The following is a 26681-nucleotide window of genomic DNA, read 5'->3' on the forward strand; positions in this document are numbered from 1 at the left end:
CATCCCTTTAGCCAAAATGCCCATAGACCAGGCGAAACATGGCAGCAGATCGAGCCGTCTTACCCTTCGTCTTCCCCAACGATCAGCCCAAGGAATGGAAGGAGGGGAGTTGGACCCTGTCCCTACATCATGAGAGGGCCAGAAGCTCTGAACTCAGCTCTGCTGAGTCTCCACGAATAGGGACTTGGTTCCCCATAGCCTCTCCCGGTCCTCCCTCAACTTTTCTTTTTTTTTAAACCGTTACCTTTATTTTAGAACCAATACTAAGCATCAATTCAAACAGAAGAATAGTAAAGGCCAGGCACCTGGCATTAAGTGACTTGCCCAGGGTCGCACAGCTGGGAAGTGTCTGCAGTTAGATTTGAACCCAGGACCTCCCATCTGTTAAATTTAAAATTATATCTCTCATAATAAAAATATTATATTTTATGAGGTTTATTAAGGCTCATTAGACATCAAGGAATAAAGAAGATACAAAATAAAAACCACATGCCCATGGCTGATTAGCCCATTATAATCCCCACATTTCACTTACCACTATACTAGCTACATCATTGCAAGAAAGGAAGAGAGTGTGGGAGGCGTTACTGCCAGTTAAATACCAATTGTGATCTCGCCAACATGGAGACTCAGGAGAGATTATAGGGAATTCTGGGAAATACCAAGGACTTCTGGGGATTGAACTCTAGGGTTCAAAATCTCCATTTATACACATCTCCAGACCCGGCTGTCTATCCACTGAGCACCCAGCTGCCCCATCGGTCAAGACCTTTTGATCTAGAAGTCACTTCCTAAGGGAGGGGAGAGAGAAAGGTTGTATGATCTCACCCATGAGTCTAGAAAAAGGGCCACATGAGCAAAGGAAGGTGAGGGAGCCCATGTAGTCTGAATCACTGCATTAAAGGGTGCTGGTCACTCCCATCCCTAGACACAGCCTCCCCTCCACTGAGGGGACACATGCACGGTGCTTTGCAAAGGACTCTCCCAAGTACTAGCTAACCTAATTATACTATAACCTAATTATACTATCTATCTAACCTTAGTCTTTAGGAAGATGGTCAAGTCAAGCGTGGGGGACTCCTTCTATATCCGCACCCACTTTGAACTGGAGCCAAGTCCACCTTTGGGCCTGGGCTTCACCCGCGGGGACGTCTTCCATGTTCTGGACACCCTCTACCCTGAGAAGGGAAGGGGTGGCAGCTGGCTGGCGGTCCGCATGGGCCGGGACCTGAGGGAGCAGGATCGAGGCATTATTCCCAACCAAAGCAGGTGGGCACTGGGTTAAAGCAAGGGTCATATGGGGAAAACCACACCAGAAAAGCCAGGCGAAGTCACAGAGAGAGGTCCAGGGCCCAAGATGGAAGGGGAGAAAGAAGGGCGTGAGCAGGGAGACCCCGTCCTTTTCCCTATAAGATCACAGGGTTTGTTGCACAATAAAACACAAGAAGATTGGAGGAGTGGGACGGAGCCACGCTGTGAAGGGCTCTGAGGACAAACAAGCTTTTATAGTCGGGTCCGGTGATGACGGGGTGCTGTTAGAGTTGTTTGAATCCAGGGAGCTGGGAAAGGGAAAAAAAAAATTCACCATGTCCTGCACCCACTGAGGTCAGTGCTAGCAAGAGAACTTTACGTGGCAGCTGTGGGCCGTGGCTAAGAGGATCCTCAGCCTCCGGGAGTCCTGGAGCCTTCGGGGGCCTGCTAACCATCTCTTTTATTTTCCAGGGCCGAGCAGTTGGCGTCGCTGGAGGCTGCCCAGCGGGCTATGGGCCTAGGGCCTCTCTCTTCCTCGGCCAACACGGGGGCCCGAGCTGAGTTCTGGAAGCTTCGTGGCCTGCGGAGGGGTGCCAAGAAGCATATGCGCCAAAGCCGTGAGGACCTGTCAGCCCTGACAAAGCAGGGCAACTATCCACCCTATGAGCGGGTGGTGCTGAGGGAAGGTTAGTTCCAGAATGGAGGAAGAGAGAGAGAGAAAATCATCTGGAATAGTTCATAATCTCTTGGGGTCAAGGAGTGGAACGCTTAAAATGTGGAGGGGCAGCTGGGGAATCTCGGGTCAGAGCTAGGAGTAAAAGAGGCGGATGGAGGAAAAACGAGTTTACCTACTGATGCCCTACCTGTTCTGTCCCAGCCAGCTTCAAACGCCCGGTGGTCATCATGGGCCCTGTGACCGACGTGGCCATGCAGAAGCTGTGTTCCGAGCTGCCTGAGCAGTTTGAAGTTGCAGGTGAGGTCTCTGGCTCCCCTCTGATCCCACACACTGTGTGTGGCTATCCCCAATTCCCAGAAAGATACAGGGGTGAGGCTGGCTAGGGAGATGGCAGGCCTGGAGGGACTAGCGTCAGGGAGGATCCTGATCTAACTGGCATTTCAGAAGCAAGATTGGAATGAAACTGGAAATAAGAACTGAAGATGGATCGTGTATCTGAAGACGCAGGATTTAATCTCAAGAGCAATAGGGAGCCATTAACCATTCGGATAAGAAATCCCAGTGAAAGTGTCTTTTCAGGGATTTCCTGACGGAGGTTCTGTAAAGGATAATTTTAGCTTTTGACTTAAAATCTAAATAATTGGTCGCCAGGGAAATAATAAAATACCAATGCCCAAATAATAAAATACCCAAGTCAGCTGGGAATTATGGTGATTTTAATTAATATAGAGAGAAGGAATTAAGAGAGAGAGAGAGAGAGAGAGAGAGAGAGAGAGAGAGAGAGAGAATTAATTTAAACTGCTCTGGCTCAGGCTGAGCTAGGCAGTAGTTAAAGGCCTTGGCCAAAGTGGCCTCCCTGAGCATAGGGAAAGGGAGTCAGTCTTATCACTCACCAGGAGACCCTCTCCAGATGCTGTCTGAGTGAGATCCTCCAGGCTGAATTCCTGAATTCAATTCCCTGAACTGACTTTTCTAGCCTCCTTTTAAAGAAATTTTCTCTTATGTCACCTCCCCTAAATTTTCACATCTACCAATCACAGTAGACACTTTTTCTAGGACTGCCTATTCTTTAGTTCTCACCTTCTTTGATTAGATTTTCTCCAGGACTGTCCACTCTTTAGTTCTCACCTTCTCTGGTTAGATTATATCTTCTGAGTACTTCACACTTCTTTGTTAAGCTTACCTTTTGAGTTTCTTGACCTTTTTGTGATTAATTTAATCTTTATAGGTATTTAACACCCTTTTGTATTAGATCTAAAAATAGACTTAGCTTAAGTTTTAGCTTCACTATAAAGTATGAGTTAAGTACCTTCATTGTTCAATCAGGAGTTTACAACTTTATCTTCCCCTAAAGTATGTCTAATTAGGTTAGAGTAATTTCCAAGTTCACAGTTCTCAGGGTCCCAGGAGAACCCCTCAAAGGGCCTCTTCCATCTTGGCTGATATGAGCTGCTGGGACACAGAGGGAGGGGGAGGAAATGATTGCCATCCTGCCTGACTCTTACTCAGGGACTTTCCTCCATTTCTAGAGAGTGTCACAAGAAGCGAGGGCCCCTCAAAGGTGGTCAAGCTGGACACAGTGCGAGTGATTGCTGAGAAGGTGAGTCCAGGCCGAGAGCTGAAGCGTGAAGAGCAGAGTGGAGGCAGGAAGGGGGACAAAGAGAAGAGGATAAACCTTAGGATCCAGGGTGGCCCTTATCCATTGGGAGGGACCTTAAAGCATAGAATATTGGTGCCAGGATGAATCTGAATACGGAAGAGTGAATTTAGAAGGTACAATGAGGGCCATCTGGCCCAACCTCCCCATTTTCTAGAGGAGAACATTGAAGTCGGGGCCTCAGGGCATGACCAGGTGCCTCTGGTGTCTCCATCTCTTTCCTTGGCTCAGAACAAACACACTCTACTGGATGTGACACCCTCTGCCGTGGAGCGCCTCAACTACGTGCAGTACTATCCCATAGTGGTGTTCTGTGCCCCCGAAAGCCGGGCAGGGGTCAAAGCCCTTCGACAGTGGTTGGCACCCACTTCCAGGAAGAGTTCTCGCCGCCTCTATGCCCAAGCCACCAAGCTGAGGAAGCACCACAGCCATCTGTTTACAGGTTAGACCACACTAAATGGCTCTGTGGATAGTAGTGGACTTAGGAAGAACTGACTTCAAATCCCCAGGATTTTATATAATTAGCTTTGGGATCCTGGGCAAGTCACTCAACCTCTTGTCTGCTTCTGTTTCCTCACCTACAAAAATGATTCTGATAATAGCACCCACTGCAGAGTTGTGATGATCCCATAAGATAGCAAATGGCTATTATTTGGTAGCAGGAGGAATGGTATAGAACAGAAAAAAAAAACAAAATTAGGATGGAGGAGGACTTCTTCATCTTTAGTTTTAGAGAGAAGCTCAAAGCGGGTTGGGGTAGGTATAGTGGAGAAAGGGTGGGATAGTGCAAAGAGCCCTGGGCTAGAAACTAGGAGATCTCAGGGTCTCCTTCTGACTCTGCCATTCATTAGCTATACGAGATTTCTCTCTCTAGGTCTATTTCCTGACTTGTCAAATGAGTATGGTATTATTCATCTAGTATCCTTATACAGATAAGGAAATTGAGGCCTGGGGAGATTAAGTGACTTAGCTATTTTTTCCTGAAGCATGAGTGGGGGGAAGCCTCTGATGCCTCCATCTCTTTCTCCATTGTGAAGCCCTGATTTAGGAATACTAAGGGATCCAGGCCCAGCTCTTATAGGGGCTCATGAAGATTAAATGAGATAATAGTTGTACACACAGCCCATCATTTACTATCACTCTAGCTCCCATTCTTATACTGATCCCATCAGATGTCAAGAGAACCCTCTAACACAGAAGAAAAACAACTGCTCGATCGCATGGGTCTATGGGGACATAGACTTTAAATGATCACCTTAATGCAAATATCAATAATATGGAAACAGGTCCTGACCAATGACACATGTAAAACCCAGTGGAATTGCATGTCAGCTACAAGAGGGGTTTGGGGGAAGAACATAAATCTTGTAACCATGGAAAAATATTCTAAATTAACTAATTAAATAAATTTTTCAAAAAAATAAAAAAAAAAAAACTAAAAAAAAATTTATATTGAGGTGAATATTAGAAAAGGAAAAAAGAGAACCTTTAAATGATCGATTCCAATGGATTTATCATGAAGAGAGTTCTACTTCTTATTTATCCCCAATACTCACCTTCTCTTTAGCTATTATTCATCTTAATGGGACCAATAATGCCTGGTACCAGGAGCTAAAAGATATCATCAAAGCCCAGCAATCCCGGCCCATCTGGACCGCCGAAGACCAGGTAAACTTACTCAGCAAGGACCTACCCTCTTTACATGTCCTAAGAGTTAAGGGAGGGAAGGAAAATCGCTTTGATGATAGCAATAATAATCCAAGCCCACTGGAACACCTTATACCTTGGAACACCTCAGCTATGTGTAGTACTGTCCCATAGTGCTATTGGAAGCAAATTTCTCTCTCCATTAGGTCATTTTTAACATCATCTGTCAGTGACCTGGAGGTCAAAGACCACTGAGTACATTCAGGTATAGATAAACCCTCAGAGAAAGGGAGTTAAAGAACCAAGGAACTAACAACAAGAGGAAAATGATTCTGCAGGCACTGCCCTCCTGGGCGGCCCAGGCACAACTAAGAAACTATGATTGGTTCCTGAGATGTGATGTGTGAGAGCTAGTGGGTGGAGAAAATAGCTTATTAGTGTAGACCAGGTGGTCTTTGGGGTCTTCTGGCTAGAGCATAGAACTGAAGGAACCCTTGTTGGAGTTTAGCCACAGGCCCATTATGGCTGCCAATAGATTAGAAAGCTAAGTATCTCTCTACCTCTTTCCTACCTTTCCCTCTCTTTACTACTCTTGTTGCTTTGATTTAATAGTTATTAAGCTTCTCTGTGTCCCTAAAAGCCGGGCAGGCATCAAAGCCCTTTGACAGTGGTTGGTGCCCACCTTCCTTATCACCAGTCTCTCTCATGGTATGCATATATGAGAAGGTGGTCAGCAGCCAAAAAGCAGGGGTATAATCTTCACTAAGTGTGAAGATGGGATTGACTCTCCCCTTGCTTACTTAATTTCACTTTTGGCTGATTAAATTTAAATTTAATTAAATTTAACTAATTTAATTAAAAATTAATTTAAAAGTAAGCAAGGGGAGAGTCAATCCCATCTTCACATAAGTAAACTAACATGATGAATCAGTTGGAAAGAACTGGAGATTTGATCATTCCCTTCCTAAGCCCAATATTAGAAATCACCAGGGACTTATTTCCTGGACTGTGCCAGTTTCTGCTAAATGTGGGGGTTCACTAGGGTTAGCCCATCTGTGTCTATCTCCTACATCATTTCCTCCTCCAGCTGGACAACTCCTCCGAGGAGAACCTGGACCTGCCCCGCCAGGATTTTGGGGGTAGCAACGCCTATCTCAGCTGTGATAGTCGTGTTAACAGTGACTATGAGGAAACAGATGGAGAAGGTGGCTTTTACACAGATAATGACATGGATGAAGATCCCACAGAGCCAGCATTAGCTCGTTCATCAGAACCGGTAGAAGCCAAAGAGGCAGAGAATCCGAGGGAAGAGGAAATTACAGCCTCAACATACCCAAGAGCCAAGGTAAGCCAAAGGTCCCTCTACACTAAGTCTTTGCCAGAATCCCTCCAGTGTGGGGGCAGCCCTTGAGCAGAATATTTCCATTTACACCTAAGAGACACAAGGACAATCTTGAGCTGTAACGGCCCAGAGGTGGTGATGATGTTCTCCACAAAAGTTGTATTTCCCCCTCATCCTCCCTCCTTCCAAAAAGGTTGAGTTTTCCCCTCTCACTGCTCCTCCTTCCACATCTATCTCATCTCTTTCTCTGTTCTCTTCATACACATATCCTTGACCAAGCTACTTTTCCTTTACAGGATGTTTCCAAGATCCCTCCCTGTCCTAACATTCTAGTCCTTTCAGCTGTGTCTACCTCCAGCCCACTTCTCTGCCCTTTCCTTCTTTAGTCAAAAAGCCTTGCTATTTTTGATGGTGTTTAGTCTGAACCTAAAAAGCAGACAGGGGGGGAATGTTCTCCTGCTTCCCTGCTCATGTGCTCCCACATTCCCATCATGACCTCCACTGTAAACAAGCCGTCTTGCCCTATTAACCTTGAGTGATTCTCTACAGGCCAGAGACCCACCTGCTCAGGGCCAGTGGAGACAAGATAGTATGAGGTAAGAACATTTCTTGCTCATGGGCAGAAGGGAGGGGAAGTCAATAGTATATCATCACAGGGGTAGGATGAATTTAATGGGGTGAGGAAATAAGTCTAAAAAAGGGAATTGACTTGCGCAAAGTCACGAGTCACTGGTAGCACTTGTACTTCAAATCCCAGTGCTCTTTCCACTCCATCATACTGGTCTTCCTACTAATATAGAAACCTCTCCAGGAGAAATGGGATTTTTCAGACTTCTCTTCATTCTTAATATCCTAGAGCTTAGAAATTTTAGACGGAGCTTAGGGGTCTTGTCTATAGTCACTTATATCTCCTATTTCCTGCCCTCCCCAGAACCTACGAGCGGGAAGCCTTGAGAAAAAAGTTCACCCGAGCCCGGAACTATGAGTCAGACGATGATGATGGCTATGACTGGGGCCCTGCCACTGATCTGTGACCCTGGGGCTGGATGGCCAGCCCAACCCTCAAGGTCACCTCAGGGAATCTGCCTCACCTGCCTTGCCCTATCAGCTTCAAGGAGGGAAACTCACTCTGGCTTCTACTTCCCCATTCCTAGACCCGCCTTTTTATAATAAAGCAAGTTGAATTTTTATTACAACTCCCCTCCAACTGCCTTTGGTGCTGCAGGTTAGGGAAGAATGCTAGCTCATCCTGTCCATTCCCCATCTCTGGATAGTTGTCAAATGAGCCCCTCCAGCGCATTCCCACCAGAACAGGGCGTCTCCGTTCCCACTATCCCAGGACCCAAACTGGACCACAGAGATCCTCTAATGAAACCCTTAGTTCTCTGGGTGGGGAAACTAAGACTCAAAAGATGGAGGGGAAGGGTCATTCAACTTATGTCAGGGTCTGCATTTAACCCAGGTCTTGAACAGTATTAGCTTAGAGCAAGGGTTCTTACAGAAACCTGGGTGTCTATGAACCGTATTTGGTAACTGTATTTCAATAGAATTGGTTTCCTTTGTAATTCTATGTCTTTTATTTTGTTCATTTAAAAATATTCTTCTGAGAAGGAGCCCTCAGAAAGGCACAGGAGAAATCTAGATGATACTCCCCTGGTATGATGGGGTTCGTCATGACTTTGAGCAAGTGATTTATAATCCTTAGTCCTCAGTTTCCCTACCTGTACAGTGAAGAGATTGGATGGAAGGCTCTTAAGTCCCTCTCAGCTTATAAAAGAGTAACCTCTAGTCTGGTCATGTTGCGGTATTGGTTAGGGACCTCCTAGCTCCAAACCCAGTTAGGTTTGAACTGGACCAAACCATTCAGCTTCTCTGTGCCTTCCCCTCCCCCCAGCCCCATGATATGTCAAAGAATAGCCCACATGGGAGCATCCAAGCTAATCTGGGCTGCGACGGCATTAGCCCTAAAAAGGAGATTGGTGATGTTCCCAGGGAAAGGTAGCAGTCAGGACTGGAACTCACAACCTTACTCCAAACCCAGTGCTTTGTCCACCACTGCACTTGGTCTCTTTTCACCAGTTTAATTTTACCAGCCAAAATGACAGGTTAAAAACAAAAATCCTGTGGATGATGGTTGTTTTGGTGGCTTCTCCCCTCCACTGCCTTCCGAAAAACGGCATCTCTCTTTGGTGGGCAGATAGAAGGAGGTAGATGAGGAAGAGGTCTCTGGTGCCCAGAACTGTAGCAGTTCCAATTCCGACCATATGAGGCCCATGGTGGCCCATAAGAGGGTAAGGCACAGACACTGGCCTTGGCACAGTGGGCAGAGCCCAGGAAGGGAGTTTTGGCCATGAGGATCCCCAATAGAAGCAGAGTTTGGGGATCATTTCTTCCCAAGTCCAGAGGGTACAAATACTGGGGCAAAAATTCTGGGGGGGCCATATTGGGCCCCCCTCCCAGGTCACAGATAGATGGGCTGCTCCTGGCCAGTGAGGAGGCGGTAGGTAGAGGCTGGCATCATCTTAATATGTACCTGGTAGAAGAGAAAGCTCAAAGCTAGGGTGTGTAAAATAAAAGAAAACTTCGCCCAGCCCTCTTCTCCTCCACCCCCCACCCCCCCATTAGCTAACCTGAAGGAGAAATGGGAAGCCATAAGAGCAGGGCACCTACCTCGTGATGGGCCTGGGTGAGCAGCTGGATAATCTTTTCATGGGGTGTAGCCACCACACTCTGCCCATTGATCTCAATGATTCGGTGTCCAACTCTGACACCCCCACGCTCTGCGATGCCTCCACGCATCAAGCTGCAGATCTGAGGGATGAGACCATGGCACGGCTGCTAACGGCCCTAACCACTGGCCAAGAGCCAGATCCTTCCCCAGCCAGCAAGCTACTGACCCCTGGCCCCAAGCCACTTGCATACTCCACCTGCAGGACACTTGGCGTGAGCCTGCAACCCCCCTGCCTCAAACACCCGCCGGTCACAAGCAATCCAGGCCCTCAGCCCCAAACTCACAATGCCATTCTCCACACAGAAGCCCAGCTGCTCTCGGGCATGAGGTCGGCGGATGATGGCCGTGGTGACGGGCGGACAGTGAACAATGCTCAGCGTCACTGAGGTCTGAGACTTTAGTTCCTATTGAGGGGAGAGCAGGGGCCTGAGAGCGGGGAGCTAGCAGGGGAAGAGCACTAGATACTCAAGAGATCTGGTTTCTAACCCGGCTCGACTCCATGATGGGGCTAGTCACCTGCCCTCTCGGCTTTACCCAGCTGAAGCCTGGGGGAGTTGGACTAAATTTCTAAGATCCCTTCCAGCCCTCCATCTGAGGTTCCCAGTGGGACGTGAACTTAACTTCTATCCTCTATACTTAGAGTCTAGGGTAGGCCCCCTTCAACCCAAGCCCCAGGGGACTCTTACTCGGACTATGGCCTGGCATGAGGCCAGGGGCAGCCCCACCAGGCTGGTGCCATTGACTGCGGTGAGCCGGTCTCCAATGCTCAACAGCCCAGAGCGCTCAGCTGGACCTCCATGCAGCAGGTTGGCGATGACGGCCGTGGGGAGCAGGGAACCCCAGCCAGACTCTACCAGGGCCACTCCTAGACCCTCTCCCCGCTGTTTCTCAATACACACCTGTCAGGGGAGGGGTATTGGGAAGAGAAAGTGTCAGGCACAGAGCTATGCCTCCCCCTCTCCCTCCCCAGGATTCCTGGCCCAAGAGCAGAGAGGAGGAAAAAAGAGACTGACCTTAGGAAAGAAGAGAAAGCCTTTCCTTCTGCATTTCAGCCTTTATAACTTAGGCTAGTGATGGCAAACCTTTTAGAGACTGAGTGCCAAAACTACAACCCTCATACCACATGTGAGCCGCCCACCTTACCCCAGACAGGAGAGGGAGGAAATGCTCCCATTGGGCTGCTGGGCAGAGGGGCAGGGGATGGGAGAAATGTCCTCAGGCACATGTGGAGAAGGGAGGGGAGCAGCCCCTTCCGTGCCATAGGTTTGCCAACACAAGGCTAAATAATCACTTTCTTTATCACATATTTCTATTTCTACAATAATGCCACAGAGCACATTTAGAGCCAGAAGAGATTGCCATATCTAGTCCAATCCCACCCCTCCAATTTTACAGCCAGCAAAAATTGAAGCTCCAAGAAATTAATGGGCATGCTCCAGATCACAAAGGCAGTCAAGTAGAGATATGAACATATGTCCTCTGACTTTCAAATCCAGGACTCCTGCCAACACACCATCCTGCCTTAACTGGGGGAAGGGAGGAAGTCAGAGTTGTAAAAGAAAATGAAATAGTTTTCTAGAAGCCACTAGGGTACCATGGACAGATCAGAAGATTGGATTTAGTCTCAGAAGCTCCTGTTGTGAATCCTATTTCTGCCCATTTTGAATTGGGCTATCTAACCTTGGGTAAGTCTCTTTAATTTCTTAATCTGTAAAATGGAGATAGTAATACTTGGGCAACAGGTGATGGAATGAGATAATGGATGGAACAAGTTACTGTTATCTTGGCCAGGCAGCTGGGTAGCACTGTGGGCAGAGTTCCTGGCCTCGAGTTAGAAAGAGTCATGTTCTTGAATTCTAATCCTGCCATGACACTTCCTTGCTGTGTGACCCTGAGAAAGTCACTTAATTGTTTGCCTCAATTTTCTCATTTGTTAAATGAGCTAGAGAAAGAAATGGTAAATCACTCCAGTATTTCTGCCAAGAAAACTCCAAATGGGATCAGAGTTGGACACAACTGCAAGAGCTGAACAACACTGCTATTTTAAAATTCAAATATTTAAGATTAAAATAACTTTAGATTCTAGAACATAAACCATTTGAACTGACCGTGGCCTCCTCTTTCCTACAATTCTGCAGATGAAGCAATGTGAAGTTCACAGAGGGTGGGGACATCTCACTGTTTTCTCAAGGTGGTCTGAGAGCAGCATGATATATTGAGGAGTTTAAAGGTCATCAAAGGAAGATGAAGTCAAAAGCAACAATAGATCAGAGGGTCTTAGGGAGTCCAAAGACCTAGGAGCGGAAGATCTAGGAACCAAAAAAGGTAGGGGGAAATCTTGGGAGAGCAGGTAGTGGAAGAAAAGGGCTGGGGAAGAGAAAGCTTCACTTTCACTCACATCTCTGCAGTTCTCCTGATTTGAGAAGTGGGCCAGGTCCCCATTGTGCAGGTCCCCTTCATTCAGCCTCCTACAGTCTTCTTGGGCACTCAACTGGCTAGGATCAATGCCACTGGCCCGAAGGAACTGACCATATGCCACACCAAAAGCCTGTCCAATGGCCTGGGCAATCAGCTGGGCCTGTGGGGCACAGAGAGTACTAACAACCTGCCCCTCTTTTTAAGCTTCTATCTCATGGCATTTCCCAACCATTGGGCAACTCAGAATCATTTCTCTACCACATCCTGGAGATCCTGACCCAGACTCCTAAGGACAAGGGCCTGGCCTGGGGCTTTGAGAAAAGTAAATGGGGTAGGGTCTAGCCCCATACTAAACCTGTGAAACCCTCAGAGAGTCTGGTGCCTATCCCTGCCCCCCTCCACCAGGCAGCTCACATCTGCTGAATGAAAAACATGGCAGATCATCTTGTAGAGACGCCGCTCCTGGGAGCCAGGCTGCCGAGTCAGACGCCTTCGGGCCATCAACACCACTACATTTCCAATGTCAGCAATGTAGGAGATGGTCTGCAGTGAGTGATCCATCATAGCCTCCTGGTATGGACCAAGAACAGAAAGAAGAGACTCAGAGCAGGGTGAGGGCATCTCACTGCTTTCTCAAGATGTCCTGAGGGCAGTAGGAAAGATCCCTGGGCCTGGATTCAAATCCTGATTAGGACACACCAAATAGCTATAGGACCATGGGTCAAGTCCCTTAACCACCAAGTCATAGCATCCTCCTCCATTAATAACAATCACAGCTAGCATTTCTATATCACTTATCTTTTTGGGATCTCCCAACAAGCCTGGATGAGAGGTGTTATTCTTATCTCATTTAACAGATGGGGAACCTGAGGCAGACAGCATGGTTAAATGACTTAACCAGAGTCACACAGTTAATGTCTGAGACCAGATTTGAACTCAGGCTTTCTTCCTAAGTTCAAGCCCAGTGCACTATCCACTAGCTGCCTCAACCTAAACAACAAGATGACACATATACTTATTATACAAGGCTTTTGCAAAGAAAGGACTTTGTAGACTTTAAAGTGCTATGGAAGCAAGTTATGACCTTTTTCCATTTCTTCCTTTGATAGCCAGCCCAGCCTAACCCAACCCAACATTTTCAATCACTCCCTGTCCAAGAAACTACAATGGCTCCCCATTGCCAACAGAACCACAGGTTCAAAGAGCTGGCAGTGGAGAGAACCTTAGGGGTCCTTGTAGTCCCATCCCTTGCTTATACAGAAAAGGAAAGCAGCCCAGAGCATTGAAGTGACTTGCCAGGCTCAAGTCCAAGCCTTTCCACCCAGTATTCAAAAGCCCTCCCTGACCTGGCCCCACTCTCCCTCTCTAGGCTCACCCTCCCCTGCTGAAAGCTCATCAGCTCTCAAATACACTGCCTCTTGTCACATCCATGCTATTTCTCCCCTCCTGATTGGGTCTGGGCCAGTACCTGGGAGTCAGCTGTCAAGACTTTGATCCTCTTTGTGGAGATGAAGAGGTCAACTTCAGTCATGGGCTGGGTCTCTCCCTCAGGAGCCTGCAGGTAAGGACAGCAGTGGGGGCCACAGGCCTAAAGAGAACTCGGAGCCTTCCTTCATCCCAGCTTCTCTCCTTTCTACGGGAGCCAGGCAGCCCTGGCTACAGCTACAGCCCAACTCTCTATTCTCTCAATGAGACCGATGTCCCTGGCCTCTGGCATAAACCAAATGAGAGGCAGAGAGAAAAGAGCATTGGATTTGCATTAATGAAATCCCAGCTATCCCACTTACTACCTGTTTGAGTATAGGCAAGCCTAAATCTCAGGGTCTTTATCTATAAAATGGGAGGGGAGAAGGAAGGGTGACTGGGACAGGGTAACCATTCTCATCAGGCAGTAATGGGGGGAAATGAAACCAGGTAATTCACTGGGTGATACTTGGCCTATGGACTCAATTTAGGGGCAGAGCTCTAATAGGCCCCAGATTTGCTCCATGATCTTTCCCAAAGGTGTATATGATCTCAAGGCATGGGAGCAAATGTTAAACTGAAGAGAGGGTCAAAGGCTAAGCTCCAGGTTCTTCCAGCCCTCAGTCTCTTATCTCTATATCTTTGCCCCAAAGGGCAAAAGGTAATGGTGACAAATTCACTAGATCACACCACTCCTCCGGTTCTCCTTTCCCATCTTTCCTGCTGCTGACCTTACCTTGACCTGGTCCACAGCCTCTTGAGCCTGGGCCATTCGGGAACTAGGAGATGGGTTCCGCTCTGAAACAAGCTGGGTGGAGCCCAGATACTTGGCTCCAAAAATGACACCATCCAGCAGGTCTTCGGGGTCACAGGGCCCTGCCACTGAGACACAGGAACAGGAAAGGGAGGGACAAGAATCAGGTGGGTGAGTATTTGAGGCCCCCTCTTTTGGTTCCCAGCTCTCTTTTTGGGAAGCTATGGAATGCCAAAAATCCATGAACCTTATGAGATTCCAAATCAGTCACCCCACCCCTCCAAAGTCTAAAACTACAACCCATACCACCTGTGATTCCAGATGCCAGCAAGTAGTTTGCCCTCCACATTATTCAAAAAGTTCAAAGGAGTTTGTAATACTCGATGAGAAAAGAAATGTGATGGGTTCTAGGAGGACAGATAGCCTCACAAAAGCCTATTTTGAGTAGACCTCCTAGTCTAGAACTCTCCACTCCCCTCCAGGTGTGCAGAGTATCTTCCTTCTAACTTGGACATCTCAGAAGCAAGGATGGGTACTTGTCCTTCCCTTCTGATATTCTTCCCCCATCCCCCAGATTCCAACTTGGTAAAATGGAGAAGGAAGAGGACAACACTCACCTTCTTGGAAGGCAGGATAGGATGCTAAGGTTTCCGGAGTCTGGAAGGAGACATGAGAGAGAAGGGAGCTTAGCAACTAGATGTCTTGGTGTGACTTCGAGGTCATGCTGAGGGAGATAGGAAAATCCTAGTTACCTGGGTAGTGCTAGCACCAGTAGACAGCTCCTCAGAATGGGACAGCGGGGCAGGTCCCAGCCAGGGCTCTGGGGAGCTACTAGAACTACATTCTCCATCCACAGATCCCTCTTCTGTCTTCTCAGCACAGTCCTTTGGGAGCTGAAGAAGGCAGGGGACAGGGTCTTCAGGGTCCTTAGGGCCTGAGGGAAGAGTCTGGGTCAGAGGTGCTTCTCCCTCATCACAAAGGAGACTCAGCAGGTCCTCGTGTCTGGCTTCTGATGACAAAAGTCCGTGATTTTCTGGGGCTTCAGGAGTGGCCAAGCCGTGGCCAGTGGCAATGTGCAGGGGGAAGGGGTGCCCATCCTGGGAAGGTACTTCTGGCAAGTCTGAAGGTAGGGCCTGGAACTGGTTCACCAAGTCCTGAAGTTCCTGTCCACTAGGGTCTTCATCCAAGTTCATCTGGTTCAGACCCCCCAAACCCTCAGGTCCAGGCCTTTCCAGGTGATTAGCTGAAGCTGCCTCAGGGACTGCTGGGTCCCAATGGCAAGGAGGTCCTAAGGGTGCAGCAACTGAAGGTGGGGAACTCAAAGAGGAGAGAGGGACAGAAGCCTCTGACTCCTCCAGGTCCATGACTGGAGGCTCTGAGGAAGACACAGCAAAGTCCATGCTTCCACACTAGCATGTCCAAGAAGCAGGGCAAGTTGAGTCCTGGGTTCTGTCGCTATGTGACCTCACAAAAGTTAAGTCTCCAGGCTTCAGCTGACCCATCTGTAAAACAGGAAGGATGGATTAATAATAGAAGTAACAGTGAGTGACAAAAGGAATAATAAGGCAGCTAGGTGGCATGGTGGATGGAGTACTGGACTTGGGAGTCAGGAGTTCAAATCCAGCTTCAGACACTAAGCTGTATGAATCTGGGCAAATCACCTGGAAAATGAGGATAACAGTAGCACCTACCTCCCTGTGTTGTGAAGATCTGGTAAAATAACATTTGTAAAGTGCCTTTCGATCAAGTAGCTTCTAGTTGTCTAAAGACTTTAAAAATGTTTTCGATCACTGAAAACTTAAGATGACATTTCTTTGTAACAAATGCCGCATTTCTCCTTGTACCCTGCACCCCCTTTGAGTTTTGTCACCTAGTTAGGTAATTGTTTTTTCTTTTTCCTCCTGTTTCTTTTAGAGTTTCTGAGTTTAGCCATGTACCACACAGACCTGTTCTTGCCCTTCTCTTCCCCCACTCCTTGCATCTCAGGGTAAATGTGAGCTGATGACATCGGTATTTAAGATTTGAGGGTTTGGGTATACTACCCACTGTTCTTTAGCAAGAAACTTCTTTAGTGAGCTGAAGCAATGTGCCTGAAGACTAGTTTTTAAATTGTGTTGGTGAGTCGCCTTATATTTAAGAAAAAAAGAAAAAAAATACCCGATTGTGTTATGCCAAATGACGATAGCAACATGAAATCCTTAATAGTAATCTATTAAGGAAAAAAAAAGGAAAAGAAAAAGCCTAGCCCGCTAATAATAATTGGTATTTATATAGTTCTTTAGGATTGCAAAGCCCAAGTTATCTCATTTGAGTCTCTTAACTGTCCTGGGAAGCAGGTGGTACAAGTAGTAGTATTATTATTCCCACTTTGTTGTTGAGTCTTTTCAGTCATGCCTAATGCTTTGCAACCCATCTTGTGGCTTCCTAGGCAGAGATTTTTAAGTGCTTTGCCATTTACTTCTCCAGCTCATTTTACATATGAGTAGACTAAGGTAAATGGGGTTAAGTGACCCGCCCAGGGTCACAAAGCTGTTAGTGTCAGAGGTCGAATCTGAATTCAGGTCTTCCTGCCTCCAGGTCCAGCTCTAACCCACTGCACCCCATAGCTGCCCTCATTTTACATATGAGGAAACTGAGGCTCAGCAGTTCGGTACCTCAAGCGCGGGGTCAAACTGCTAGTAAGTATCGGAAAACAGAACTGAAGTCAGTTTTTACCCCTCTCTCCCTCCACTTTCCTCTTCAATTCTCCCGGGTCTTATCCCCAGAGGCTTCCCTCTTTCGCCACTAGCCCAGCTCCCTCTAGTGCCCCCACCCCTTTCCCTACCACCCCTGCCCTAATTCCCAAACCTGATTGGGGTCCTGGGCCTGACCGCACCGCATTCTGCCCCAACAACTACTTCCAAGCAGTCGCGCGTTCCCGCGAGGCCGGGGCTCCCGGGCGACCCTGGCTTCGTTCCCCACTACAGTGCGCTGGACCCCAACTCAGGGTCACAGACACCGCCACGACAGCCGCTCCCAGATCAATCCCGGCCGGGCCAGGTTCCCCACCACCACACTGCGTCTGCGCCTATCCAAGAGCATCTTGGGAAATATAGTTCCTGAGAAGTTAGGTGGCGTGGCGAGGTGGAGCTCTCCTTCGGGAATGGGAGAAAGTCAGGGCTGGAATAATAGCCGACCTTTGACTTTATATAGCGATTCTTTCCACTTAATTCAGGGTTCTTTCCACCACACTACAGCAATATTAACTACAGAGATGAAACTGGAACCCAGATACCTTGCCCCCTAATTCAGTAGATCATACAGAAGTTTTTGTACTTGTTAAGTAGCAGCCTTTTAAGTACTGTTAAGTACTCTGTTAAATACCTCTGAAGTCACATGAATGAAAAGCCTTTATTAAGAAGTTATATGAAAAATACTGTGCTTTCCTGCAATACTTAAATATTATTTTATATTACAGCAGTCCACCAGAAGGAGAGCCTTTAAAACTTGGAACAAAAGGCAAAAACTTGTATTTTTCTAGTGTCAACAGCTTGTTCAAATGTCATATTTGAATTGCCCTAATTCCATGTCATATTTTTACATTTTTATTTTTCAATAACTAATAATTAGCATTTGTCCTCATTTGATCCTCAGAACAACCCTCGGAGGCAGGTGCTATGATTATCTGGTTTTTGAAGAAACTGAAGAAGAGAGATAAGCGATTTTCCCAGGGTTAGACAGCTCATAAAGTGTCTGAAACTGCATTGGAACTGAGGTTCAGTGCTCTAGACCCGCTTAATCATACATCTCCATACAGATATCTTGGGGAGGAAGGGAAAGGGCAGACTGACGTTGACTTTATATTAATGTAGAGAGCTCTAGAGGTGGAAACGACCCATCAGACCGACTCTGCAAATTATAAGTTTACAGGCTTTTCCTGGCACTGAGCATCCAAGGGACGTCTCCATAACCCTATGTGTCAGACCGGACTTAATCCCAAGGGTTCTTCATTTTCAGAGGACCGCCCTCTGGTGGACAGCTTTAATACAAAACAATATTTAAGTTTTGGAGTACAAAGACAGTATTTGAAATGAGGACTAATAAAGGTTTTTCATTTATGTATCATTGGAGGTATGTAATAAGGTATTTAACGAGGAAGACTTCCTACAGGAAGTGCCACTTAAGTTGGGTTTAAGGGATAGGAAAGACTTCAGCAGTCACGCTTCCTGGGTCTCATTTTGCTTAGCTTCAAAAATAAAAGATCCAAGGCTAAATTTCTAAAGCCCTTTCTGTTTCTAAATCTTGTGATCAAGAGGCAAAGAGAGAGGGAATGCATTCTAGGCAGAAGGCATTGCGTGAATTAAAATAAGGAGGAAGAGTTAGAAACAGTATACTTTGGAATGGGACAGTTTCCTTGGACAGGGGCGAAAGGAAAGAAAAATAAGGCTGGGAGTAAGACTCTCGAAGGCTTTGAACGCCAAACAGAAGTGTGAACTTTACTTGGGAGTCAATGAAAATTTTTGACGCATTTAGAGCTAAAAAAATTTGTTTTAATATAGAAGGTAGGACTACACTTCCCTGAAGCCCCTTCCAACTCTGTAAACTAGAAACTACTAAAAATTCTTCACGAGGACTACAGTTCCCAAAATGCTGTGCGGCCCCCTTCGTTATGGGTACTTCCTTATGACGAAATAGTGTCAGCGACATCAGCAAGACATGGCCACCAAGCTCGTCTTCGGAGTCTTCCGGAGATGGGGCGGCTTGTGGGGCTCCTCGCAACGGGGTCCTGCCACCCCTTGTGGCCTTTCTTTTCGGGGATACGCTAAGAAGCCGGGTGAGTTGGCCCGAACTGGGTAATTAACAGGGTCGAGGACCAGCATCGACTTTGCACCGACGCGGACCATGAGACCGAGACTGAAGCCGGAACCCGCGGAGAATGCCGGTTCTGTCAGCTCAGTGCGCAGGCGCTGGTTGTCGGCCTTGCTCCTTGCCCTCGATGCTGTGCCAGCGCGGCTATCTTAATGTGGAACTGAATTAGGACGAGACTAAGCTCCGAGCAGGCCCCGTTGGATAGTATTCAAACACGCTCATTCCTCCCTCTTCTACCTCCCTTCCCTAGGATAGTGGCTTTGACTGTTAGGAAAAGAGCATTGGGGGTCAACCGGCTTAAAGAAGGCGAATGGATCATTTGAAGTAAATTTTGTGCAACGCTTGCACTGCCTAACATACAATAGGAGCTTAATAAATGCTTGTCCCCTCAGAAAGCATTTGTTAAGCACCTGCTGTGTGCTAGACCCTGACTATGCAAAACAGGAGATGAGAAAGAAAAAAAAAGAAAGTTTCCTCCCCCCCACGCTGATTACCAAAAGATTTTGAGTCAAAAGGGACTTATAGACAGACCAATGATCTCATTTTACAAAGGAAGCTGATTTCATAAACAGTGAAATTACCCACCCAGGGCCATTCAGCCAGAAAGTAAGGGAGCTAGGATTTAAACTCAGATGTTCTACTTCCCAAATCCATTGCTCTTTCTACCACTGAAAACTAATCTCAGGCCAGACTTCGGTGAATCCTTGTGTTAGAGCTACAAGGGACCTTAAACTATAGAATATCTGAGCAGGACAGGACCTTAGGACACATAAATTGTCAGAACTTGAAGTGGTTTTACAGATCATATGGTCCAATTTTCAGAAGCCTAATGAGTTAACCTAAGTACAGATAGGTGGTATATACAGAGCACCAGGCTTCGAGTCAGGAAGATCTGAGTTCTTTCTAACCTCAGATATTTAGTGGCTGTGTGACTCTGGCCAAATCATTTAACCCTTGTTTGCCTCTGTTTTCACAACTGTAAAATTGGAATAATAATAGCTCCTATCTCATGAGGGTCAAATGAAATAATAATCATAAAGCCCCTAGCATTTTACCTAGTAAATTGTAAGAGCTATCTAATTGTTAGCTATCATTATCATATACCTTATGCTTGCTAAATGAATATAGGAGGGAGTAGGGACAACTAACCTTTTCTAATCTTTCCAGCACTTAGTGCAGTGTCTGGCACATAGACATCAATTAATGAATACTTATCACCTTGTGCCTTGAGACACCCTGGCACAGTGCTCAGCTGAGTTGTTGTTCTCTTCACAGTCATAAAAGGAGGCAAAGGCAAAGCAGTATCTGCAGAGGCCCTGAAGGACCCAGATGTATGTAAGGACCCAGTCCTGCTTACCACACATGCCATGGGGGTGAACATCTACAAACAGGGGCCTGAAGTGCCCCTGAAGGCTGACTCAGAGTATCCTGATTGGTGAGTTGAAGGGAACCCCCTTAGGTTAGATTCTTCCTTCCTCACCTCCATCTCCAATTAAAAGCCTCAGACACATGTATATTACTTGGTACCTGGAAGCTGTAGGAGCTCCAAGGAGAGAAAGGTCACTTTACATAGAGTGCCATTCCCTAAATTCAGCCTTCTATCTCCTACATTTCTATAGTCTCTTTCCCTGTTCCTGCAGTGAATGTACCCCTGGCATACCCTCTAGTTTGTGGGGCTAGACCAAGATCTGGACAATCTGCATAAAAATGTTTTGGCTTTTGCATTCTTTTCTCAAAATTTAACTTTTGTGTTTATCTTAACTTTTTTTTTAAGCCCTTACCTTCCATCTTGGAATCAATATTGATTCCAAGGCAGAAGAATGGTAAGGGCTAGTAATGGGAGTTAAGTGACTTGCCCAGGGTCATATAACTGGTAAGTGTCTTGAGGCCAGATTTGAACCTAGGACCTCACGTCTCTAGGCCTGGCTCTCAAGCCACTGAGCTACCCAGCTGCCCCCCCCCCTTAACTTTTTAAAAGAATTGTATACATTTATGGTATTAAAATGTTTATATTGCATAATACTATACATATGTTATGTATTTCTGAGTTTCTTACTTTTTCTGTGTCATGTCATCTGCTGGCCCTCATGTGTCATCTCCTGCAAAATTCCCATTTGATTTCTTATGCCAACCCTCAACATATTGAAACAGCAATGTGGAAGGGATATTTGTACTTTCCTTACCTCTTAGAATCATGGAGTACATGCTGAATAAATGCTTATTGAATTGAAAAAGAAATTGTCTCCATCAAGGCTTATTTCCAATCCAATTCAAAAGGAAAGAATTTGTGTAAAAGGTAGCTCCAGAGTTGAGCCTTGAAGGAAGCTAGGAATTCTAAAAGATGGAGATGGGTACTTTGCAGCCTTAGGACACAGATAGCCTAGGCCTGTGACACTCTGCCAGAGGAGGCACTCAGAGCCCTCTCTGGGGGCACCCGCCGTCACCCCAGCAGGAAAATTTTACAGCATTGGTTACTAGAAAGCCAGAAGGATTCAGGGCTGGGCTGCGCCCCTTTCCCTCTTGATAGGCGCCTGAAGACATTTCTCACATCATCCACCCCTCTAGAAGGTTCGCCATCACCTGCCTAGGCAGAGGTATAGAGATGAGAAGAAGCCAAATTCAAGGCACATCAAAAAAAAAAAAACAATATAAAGTGAGTCAAGTGTAGTGATGTCCATTAAGCCTAGAACAGGGAGACTGGAACTAGGCTATTTTGGAAAGAACTTTAATTGGCAAGCTGAAGAGTTCATATTTTACTATAGAAGCAATTGGAAGCCATTCATATTTGTTGAGAGGCCTGACATAGTCATACTTCTTTAGAGAGAAGTAACTGTGGAAAATAAATTGGGGAAGATAAAAACAGTTATCTAACAAGACAGCTCTTTAAATAATCTGGCCAAGAGGTGATGAAGGTCTGAACCAGGATGAGGGCTATGTGAGTAGGATGAATGTGAGAGATGTGGAGGCAGAATGGGCCAGACTTAGTAACCAGTTGCATATGGAAGGTAGAGGAGAGGAAACAAAGTATGGCTGATTACAAACCTGGATGACTGGAAGAATGGAGGTATTTCCTAAGGGAAGTGTGGTCCATCAGGCTTTGCCTGATCCCATTCTTTTATGTTTTCTCCCTTCTCCAATTACCTGGGAGCCCCTCATTTGTTTATATGTTGTATCTCCTAGTAGAATGTACACTTGAGGGCAAAGACTGGGGGTGGTACTCCTAACATATGGTGGAGTGCTTTGTAACATGCTTAATGATTGCGTGTTAAAAATTGGATTTAAAGCTTCCTGTAGTGCGTAGGATTTGAATTGGATCTCAAAGGAATTAGATAGGGGGATAAAGCAGATATTGTCCTGGCCAATATAAGGAATGGAAAGGATGCTGGCCTGATTGGGATAGTGTAGGGCTTCAGGAATAGAGACTGAAAGGCCTCAAATATTTGACTCAGGAATCTGGTCTTTATCCTATAAACCAGGGATATAGCAAATGATAGCCCTAGGGCCAAATATAGTCCCCACCTCTTTTTTGTAAGAGCATAAGCTATGGGTGTTTTTTATATTTTTAGATAAAGCTTTATTTTATTCTAAAATCCATTCTTAGATTGGGGCTTCAACCCTTTCTGCTATAGATCAAAAGGAGCCGTGGAAGGTTGTTGATCAGGGTAATGACTCCCCTCTCTTCTTCAGGCTCTTCGAGATGAACCTGGGACCACCCAAGACACTAGAGGAGCTGGACCCTGAAAGCCATGAGTACTGGCGGCTTCTTCGGAAACAGAACATATGGAGAAACAACAGGTTGCACAAGAACAAGAAACTGTGACAGAGGACTGTGAGGGCAGCATCATCCCTGTTTCCCCAGACATACTGTGATGGAAAGTCCCCTGGGTAATCACCCCAGACCCTCACTGACCAGAACCTCTCCCCAAGACAACATGGGAGGAGGAAGCCACAGAGAAAAGGTTTTTCTCTCAAGAACTTTGCATTTTTCTGGAAAAGAAGCAAGAAGTAGAGGGCATAATTCCTTCCCTTTTTTCTTGGAACATGATTCTTCAAGCCAACCTCTCCTCTTACCTTCTGACGTACCCAGCAGCCTCTACTATTAAGAGGCTAGCTGGCAGGAGCAAGGCAGGTGAATAAAGCACTCCCAGGAGTTTCTTTGGGAGCAGAATGACACCTGCTCACTCAGTGTACTCTCTTCTAACCTTGGTGTTTGGGAGCAGAGAGATAATCCCTCCTGGAGGTCTTTGTTATAATTCCTAGAGAACCCACAGGGATAGTCACTAGTATCAAATTAGTGGGTGCCACTAGTCGAACAGTAAAATACCTTTTTTTCTTTCCCTTTCCCTCTGCCTTTGCTTCCAAAGACCCCATTCTCCTACCCTCTCAATGAAACAGCCCACTTAGATTTCCCTGGAGTCTCCTGTAATTGCTTAACAGTCTTCCAGGGGCAACTAGGTAGCACAGTGAATTGAGCACCAGGTCAGGATTCTAGAGGACCTGCATTCAAATCAGACACTTCCTAGCTGTGTGACCCTGGGCAAGTCACTTAACCCCAACTGCCTAGCTCTTGTAGCACTTCTGTCTTAAAATTCATACTAAGACAGAAGGTAAGCGTTTTTTAAAAAATCTTTCAGTTCCAGCTTCCAGCTCCTGGGGTGCATGGTATTTTCCTGGAGAAGCACATGACTGAGCTTTAGTGATGCTGAAACTTAACTGACATGTGGTGAGGTTTAAACCTCTCAAAGACCTGTCACTTTACTGTAATTAATCTTCCCAACAGTCCTGTGAGTTAGCAGAGCAGGGATTATTATTTCCATTTTACACTGAAGGAAACAAGTTCAGTAGTTTGGCCAGTTACCCAGTGGCTTATGAGGGTTGTACCAGGGCTCAGGTCTACTGAGATCTCTGTCCATTACATTATATCTCTCCAGGTGCAGGATTTCCTAGCATGTGATTACACTTTATTCCAGGCTTCCCGGCATCCAGGAACTGGGGGGTCTAGCTCTGAAGTCCCTCTCATCCCCTTTCTCCAGCCTAGATCTTTGGCCTGAGCTAGTGCAAGGGAAGACTGTCTAAACATTCCAGCTCTCCTCGCTAGGCTAAGTGGATGGAGTTGAAGCCATGACGGGTGGCAGGTGAGGTAAAGGGACCAGCATTCCTAAGACTGAGTATAGGCTCACTACTGTACTCCTGGAGGTGCTTGTTCTAATTCCCAGAGAACTCACAGGAATGGGTGTTGTTAGGAGTAAAACTTATGGTTGGACTGAAGAAGGGGGGAAAGAATTATCAGCTTCCAGCCACAAGGCCACCTCCAGGATGAGGGGCCTCCTCAGAGGCTGGTGCCTCCAGAAAGCCAAGGGAAAGGGAGTCCCAAGAGATGGGCCTCTCCAGAGGCTGGAGCCTCCAGAAAAGCCATGAAAAGGGGAGTAAGCCTTGGACTTACCATATGACAGTCTAAGGGAAACAGTCTGAGGTCAAATTCCACAGCCTACTCTCTCACAGGAAGTGAAGCAAAAAATAAAGGCAGTTCTTTACATCACTTCCTGTGTCTCACATATACCAATGGCAGCTTAAACCTGGCCTTGGATGGCCCAGGGGGTCAGTTGGTTCTGATTTGTCACTTGCCAGCACACATGGGTCATAGACCTTCCTCCCCCACACTCATTCCTTAAGTGGGGGTGTATACATTCCTGGTTGCTAAAATTCTAAAGACTAAGCAGGGTGGAGAAAATCTAAAATTCAGTGTACAGGCCAGGCCAGCATTCATGAGCCATGCCTTTAAGGATAGTACCAGAGATGGAAGAGTGGCTGTCACTGCCCCCTGCTTCCTTTTGTCCTCTGGGAGATGAGTACAAGCATGTCTCTTCTACCCAAGCTCCCCTAATTGACTCATCAGGTTGGAACCAAGTTTTTGTCTTCCTATGGTTTTGTTTTTTTAAACCCTTGCCTTCTGTGTTAGAATAGATATCAAGTATTGATTCCACTGCTAAAGAGCAGTAAGGGCTAGGCAAACTTCCCCAAGGTTACACAGCTGGGAAGTGTCTGAGGTCAAATTTGAACCCAGGACTTTCCACTTAGTCACTTAGCTGCCCCTTTTGCCTTTATGTCCCTAGTGCTGAGTCAATAAGTATTTATTAAGTGCTTATAGTTTGGAAGTAAACACTGATAAATGCTGGGCATTAAAAGAAAAAAATAGTTTCTATTCTCCAGGAACTCTCATTCTAATGGGGAAGACAACATATAAGTAACCTCGTACCTACAAGGTACATACAATGTAAATCTGCATATATACTCTGAAGTAATCTCAGAGGGCATCACTGTAGGGGAAAGGCCTCTTATAGAAGACAGGATATGAGCTGAGGCTTGAAAGAAGCCAGTTGTGATTAACAAAATGAAAAGACTTAGCACAGTGCCTGGTGCATGATTGTTTGTCCTTTGCTTTTTGAAGAAGACCAATAACATCAAGAGGTGTCCAATCTGTGAATGGGATTTAAGTGAGGCAGAGTTTCCCAGAGTCATTGATCCCACTCTCATCCGGTTATTGAAGTCCAGTGGCAAGACAAAAGTCGAGATGGCTGGAAATGGCCCAGGATACAATGGATGACCTTGACTCTACGAGCTCCACAGCACCAACTTTAGGGGCCTTCGTGACCACTGGAACAAGTTCTCATCTGCCCATGGCTTCACATGCTTGTTAGGGTAGACATCCTCCTAACCCTCAATTTGGTATGGCCCACCTACTGAAATGCTTTAAGCTAGAGTGTGGCCAATGAGCATGCACTGCTTCTTGGAGCCACAAGTGAGAGCTGGGGTAAAAGGTGAGCCCCAAAGGTGGATGAGCAGCTCTGAAAAGAGCTCTCTGCAAGACCTCCCACCAGAAGTGCTAGTGCTCACTAAGCTCCCCATATCACACAATGAATGGTTGTTGACTGACGAGTACCATTAGAGGAGTTCCAACCTTAGCCAATTTTCTACACCTCTCTCCCCCACCCCCAACTCCCACTCCATCAATCAACCAAGTATTTGTTAAGCCAGTCATCACCCCTAGTGGTACTCTGGGGAGACTCAAGACCACTCAAGTTACTTTCCTCTCCCTCACACCTTTGGGCTTTTTCTCATCAAAGGCTACCTAGCCTGATCTTTTTTTTTTTTTCATTAAATTTTTTACTTTAAAATTTTTTTCATAATTCAGGTTTTCTCCCTCCCCTTGCCCAGAGTTGACAAGAAATTCCACTGGGTTATACATGTGTTATCACTCAGAACCTTTTTCCATATTATTCATTTTTATAAAAGAGTAATCCTTTAAAACCCAAACCCCAAATCACATACCCATATAAACAAGTGATAAATTGTATGGTTTTTCTTCTGGGTTTCTACTCCCACAGTTCTTCCTCTGGATGTGGATAGTCTTCTTTCTCATAAGTCCCACAGAATTGTCCTGGATCACTGCATTGCTATTAGCTAGCATGATCTTATGTTTCATAAAGGAGATGTTATGTCCAAACACAGGAAGTGATCATCGAACTGCATGGATCAGATCCCATTTGGAGTACTCATGTCTGCAAATCTGGACACCACATTCAGGAAGGGCAATGATAAACAGTTGTGATCAGGATGGCAACCAGCTGGTTGAAGGCACTGGGGATGCTTAGCCTGCTGAAAAGAAGATTTGGTGAGACATAATCACCATCTTCTAGTATTTAAAGGATTTGGATTTGAGAGAATTTTTGTTTTGCTTTGCTCCAGAGAGGAAAGACAAGGATAATTGGAGGAAATTGCAGAGAAGCAGATAGAGGGTTTTTTGTTTTGTTTTGTTTTTGTTTTTAAGGAAAAACTTCCTAATAATTAGAAGAACCCAAAAGTAGATACAAGAGGCAGCTAATGCTGAACCTG

The 26681-nt window shown here is 46.1% G+C and overlaps 3 protein-coding genes across 5 annotated transcripts in view; 2 read left to right on the forward strand and 1 right to left on the reverse strand.

Annotated features, from left to right (window-relative positions):
- Window positions 1-7769, forward strand: part of TJP3 (tight junction protein 3) — a 70728-nt gene extending 62959 nt beyond the window's left edge. For all 3 annotated transcript variants that reach the window (XM_007488895.3, XM_056822415.1, XM_007488894.3), the window contains exons 13-21: window positions 1044-1269; window positions 1723-1937; window positions 2129-2224; window positions 3457-3527; window positions 3816-4026; window positions 5152-5252; window positions 6319-6576; window positions 7123-7169; window positions 7505-7769. In XM_007488895.3, coding sequence (XP_007488957.2) covers window positions 1044-1269; window positions 1723-1937; window positions 2129-2224; window positions 3457-3527; window positions 3816-4026; window positions 5152-5252; window positions 6319-6576; window positions 7123-7169; window positions 7505-7607 — 1328 coding nt within the window. In that variant the 3' untranslated portion in view covers window positions 7608-7769. The remainder of the gene's footprint in view (window positions 1-1043; window positions 1270-1722; window positions 1938-2128; window positions 2225-3456; window positions 3528-3815; window positions 4027-5151; window positions 5253-6318; window positions 6577-7122; window positions 7170-7504) is intronic.
- Window positions 7770-8122: 353 nt separating this feature from the next.
- On the reverse strand, window positions 8123-17019 carry APBA3 (amyloid beta precursor protein binding family A member 3). The gene is made up of 11 exons (XM_001373769.4): window positions 16788-17019; window positions 14693-15442; window positions 14558-14597; window positions 13923-14068; window positions 13191-13277; window positions 12137-12292; window positions 11703-11882; window positions 9991-10203; window positions 9589-9708; window positions 9244-9384; window positions 8123-9106 (listed from the first exon to the last, which is right to left on the reverse strand). The coding sequence occupies exons 2-11, from the start codon at window positions 15338-15340 to the stop codon at window positions 9035-9037; spliced, it is 1803 nt and encodes a 600-aa protein (XP_001373806.1). The 5' UTR covers window positions 15341-15442; window positions 16788-17019; the 3' UTR covers window positions 8123-9034.
- Window positions 17020-18594: 1575 nt separating this feature from the next.
- MRPL54 (mitochondrial ribosomal protein L54) lies at window positions 18595-22961 on the forward strand. Its single transcript, XM_001373810.3, has 3 exons — window positions 18595-18753; window positions 20064-20223; window positions 22476-22961. Exons 1-3 carry the CDS (start codon window positions 18636-18638, stop codon window positions 22606-22608), a joined length of 411 nt encoding a protein of 136 aa, XP_001373847.1. The 5' UTR covers window positions 18595-18635; the 3' UTR covers window positions 22609-22961.
- Window positions 22962-26681: the final 3720 nt, after the last annotated feature.

The sequence above is a fragment of the Monodelphis domestica genome, chromosome 3, assembly GCF_027887165.1.
Source record: "Monodelphis domestica isolate mMonDom1 chromosome 3, mMonDom1.pri, whole genome shotgun sequence".
NCBI classification, from domain to species: Eukaryota; Metazoa; Chordata; class Mammalia; order Didelphimorphia; family Didelphidae; genus Monodelphis; species Monodelphis domestica.